We start from the raw sequence: 4,009 nt of genomic DNA on the forward strand, positions 1-4,009 counted from the left end.
CCCCCCCCACACACACACACACACACACCCTTAAAAAATTGAGTAACTCAGCTTGTCCTAAGTGCCTGGAAAATGCCAAGTTCATTTGGATGCTGTCTTTTAATAATGAACTAAATGCCAGAATTATTAGCATTCAGCAGGTTGCAGTGTCTCCCCCGTTGTCTATATATGAGCCTAATGTATTCGTTACTCTGTTCTGTCATGCTTATTTTCTCATGTAGTTTGTAGAGGCAATAATTCTGTTTGCATAAGTCAGTAAGCTCCTGTGACCGTATTTGTGATCCATCATGATCCACACTGTCTGTTGGCTGTCAGATTCATTTGTGGTGGTCTGTGCTTGGTGTACCTAGGGGTAGCTGCATTATGTTTGCACCAAATCCAACCAAGCCAAAAATAGCAAACCTACCGTTATAAACAGTTTTTCAACTCTAATCTTGCATCTGATTTTTTGCTGCACAGCTACTGTATTTACCCACTTCCAAGATGAGGTTATTTCCCCCATTTAACATTTGGGGTGTGAAATAGCCCCTCATCTTGGAATCGAGTACAGAGCAGCAGCAGGGGAGAGGCAGCTGCTGCTGCTGTCTGTTCCCCATCTACTCCCTTGCTCCATGCCTGGCACATGGAGCAAGTAACAGCTGACACAGCAGCAGCAGCTTTGGCCAAGCCATGGAGCTCAGGGTGCAGCTGCCACTGCTAGCAGGCTGGGCTGAGGCTAGAGCAAGCATGTGCTGGAGTGGGGCTGGAGGGTAAGTGGCGGTGGGGGGTGGAAAGGCTGCAGGAGTGGGGGAAACGTGGGGCGGTTGGGGGGCAGGCAGCATGGGGGTAGATGTCAGGGGTAAGGGGTCAAACTTTGACTCACCCCTGCCTCTGCTTTCCTCACTGCAGCAATAAGGGGGATGAATTTAAGATGACCCTCCCATAATTAGATGGAAAGTTAGAACAAATCTATACATTTTCCTTGCATAGAATGTAAGGGGGGTGGGGTGTCTTGAATTTAGAGTCATCTTGGATTTGGGCAAATACCATAATTTGCTACTGAGTGCTTTTCTGCAGAAGTTTCTATTGTACCTGACTAGATTTTTGGACTACCCAGATAACCTTTTTAGGTATTTGACTGCTTCTAATTTTAGTCTGTTAAGTGAAATGTTTGATTTTCTCACAACTTTGTACATCTCATTATATGTATCTGAAGTCATCAGCTGATTTCGGTGTTTCTTCATATTTGTCCTTTTAGGAGTAATATTGTGGTTGTTCTCTTATTTCTTTTATACAATGCATTTATCTTGTGTGCTCTTGTTTCATCACTGCGTAAAATGAGTTCTTTTTTATCTTGAAAACCAGGCGGACTGTAGCAGAGGAAATGGGTTTGATTGAATGGTGAGCCTCTATTGAACTGCAATGACATGACTTTAAAAAAACAGCAACCTGAAGCAGAAAGATTATTTTGTCTATGTTTGACATTTTGGCATAGGAAACATGTCCCTTTTAGAAAGATCTGCAGTGTAGAGATGACATCTGTCTCGTATATCTTGGAAATAGTGTTTCCTCCTTCTTCCTTGGCACTCAGCTGTGCTTTTTCATTCTTTTAGAAGGCAAAGGGTGGCAGTACTCCTAACCTGCCAGCAAGTATAGGGAACAGTGTTCCTTTCTCTTGAGGTATAGAGGACATCTGGCATTTCTGTGTAGTTTCTCTCCACTCTTGTGGGAATGTTTTGTCTTAATGAAGTTGTAAAATTGCTGCTATTCATACCTCTGTGGTAGTAGACGGAAAGATCCCGGTCCTGATCTATGCTTTGCTCTGTTAAGGCTATCTTCTTCATTAGGAATTTGCATGAAAATTAACTTTCTCTGGTTTTATTTTGGAGATGGTATAATAGAAAGTAGCAAAATGACAGCTTGAGTTCATGCTCTTTGGAAAATCTTTAATCTGTAGCTTCAGGCTTCATGGTCCTGCAAAATGTAATCTAAGTGGTCTTTCTTGATTGTAGTAGAGTAGTTACCATTAAGATGTCAGAATCTCTTGGGGACTTTTTGTCCACCCACACAGGAGGGAACAGGTGTTTCTGATAAACTCATGTAGTAGCTAAACACTGACCTTTTAATAGTAACTGGTAATCTACCATGGCACACTATGGGAATAAAAATGTAATGGTGTGAACTGCCATGCTTTGTATTCTTTATTTAATTTCAGATTTATTTTATTTTATGTATTTATTGATGCAGGATCCTGTTTATGGTAAAGGAAAACTTGGAGAAATTCAAGGACTTGTACTGGGGATGCTGGATACGTTTAACTATGAGCAGGTAAGTTGTATGCATCTTCTCATGCTGCCCATCGGTGACTAAGCACTTGGAGGAAAAGGTGATTTAATTAGGAACAGTCGGCATGGATTCGCCAAAGGCAAGTCATGCCTGACTAACCTGATTGCCTTCTGTGATGAGATGCCTGGCTCTGTGGATGTGGGAAGAGCAGTGGATGTGATGTACCTTGACTTTTAACAAGCCTTTTGATATGGTTTCCCACAACATTCTTGCAAACAAGCTAAGGAACTACGGGTTGGATGAATGGACTATAAGGTGGATAGAAAACTGGCTCAGTTGGCAGGCTTAATGTCTGGTTGGCAGCCAGAATCAAGTGGAGTACCCCAGGTGTCAGTCCTGGGGCTGGTTTTGCTCAATATCTTCGTCAGTGATCTGGAAGAAGGATGGAGTGCACCCTCAGCCAGTTTGCAGATGATACCAAGCTGGGGGAGTAGATAAGCTGAAGGGTAGGGTTAGGATTAAGAGTGACCTCAACAAATTGGAGGACTGGGCCAAAAGAAATCTCCTGAGGTTCAATTAGGACAAGTACGAAGTCCTGCACTTAGAACGAAACAATCCCCTGCGCTGGTACAAGCTGGGGTCTGACTGGCTGGGCAGCAGTTCTGCAGAAAAGAAGCTGAACAGTCAGCTAAATATGAGCCAGCAGTGTGCCCTTGTTGCCAGGAAGGCTGACAGCATGCTGGGCTGCATTGGTAGGTGTGTTGCTAGCAGATCAAGGGAAGTGATTATTCCTCCCTATTCAGCACTGGTGAGGCCACATCTGGAGGACTGTGTCCAGTTTGGGGCCCCCCACTACAGAAAGGATGTGGACAAATTGAAGCGAGTCCAGCAGAGGGAAGTGAAAATGTTTTGGGGGCTGGGGCACATGACTTCTGAGGAGAGGCTGAGGGAACTTACTTAGCCTGGAGAAGAAAAGACTGAGGGGCATGGGCAACTGGTGCCCCCTGATACTGGGGAGGCACCAGCAGCTGATCATTGACCAGCAGGGGGTACTAAGCAGCTGGCAGCAAACCAAAAAGTGCCAGCAGTGCTTCTCTCAGCGCCCCCACAATCTTGGGGCGGGGGGGGGGAGGCCATCAGCCTGCCAATTGGCGACTGTCCTCAGACCCTACTGGCAGTGTCAGTGGTGGCCAATGTCAGGGGGTGCACGTGCCCCCATATGCACCCCCTACACATCACCACTGTTGAGGAGGGATTTAATTGCAGACTTTCACTACCTGAAGGGTGTTTCCAAAGTGGATGGAGCTGGACTATATTCAGTGGTGGCAGATGACAGAACAAGGAGCAATGGGCTCAAGTTGCAACAAGGGAAGTTTAGGTGAGATATTAGGAAGATTTCTCATGAAAAGGGTAGTGAAGCACTGGAACAGGCTACCCGAGAGGTTGTGCACTATCCATCCATCCTTGGAGATTTTTAAGACTCTGCTAAACAAAGCCTTGCCTGGGATAGTTTCTAGGGTCGGAAGGGACCTGAGAAGTTCATCTAGTCCGACCCCCTGCCATGGCAGGAAAGAGTACTGGGGTCAAACGACCCCAGCAAGGTGTTCATCTAACCTCTTCTTAAAAACCCCCAGGGTAGGAGCCTGCACCACCTCCCTTGGAAGTTGGTTCCAGACCCTAGCCACCCTGACCGTGAAATAGCGCCTTCTGATGTCTAACCTAAACCTACCCTCTGCCAGCTTGT

At 45.7% G+C, this 4,009-nt stretch overlaps 1 protein-coding gene across 4 annotated transcripts in view; it reads left to right on the forward strand.

Annotated features, from left to right (window-relative positions):
- VPS8 (VPS8, CORVET complex subunit) overlaps positions 1 to 4,009 on the forward strand; it is a 193,963-nt gene that overhangs the window by 140,859 nt on the left and 49,095 nt on the right. For 3 of the 4 annotated variants that reach the window (XM_019503787.1, XM_019503789.1, XM_019503788.1), the window contains one exon: positions 2,227 to 2,307. The exons of the other annotated variant lie outside the window; for it this stretch is intronic. In XM_019503787.1, the coding sequence (XP_019359332.1) occupies positions 2,227 to 2,307 (81 nt within the window). The remainder of the gene's footprint in view (positions 1 to 2,226; positions 2,308 to 4,009) is intronic. 4 annotated transcript variants of the gene reach the window in all.

Source organism: Gavialis gangeticus, unplaced genomic scaffold (assembly GCF_001723915.1).
Source record: "Gavialis gangeticus isolate Ggan-Ray unplaced genomic scaffold, GavGan_comp1, whole genome shotgun sequence".
Lineage (NCBI taxonomy): Eukaryota > Metazoa > Chordata > Crocodylia > Gavialidae > Gavialis > Gavialis gangeticus.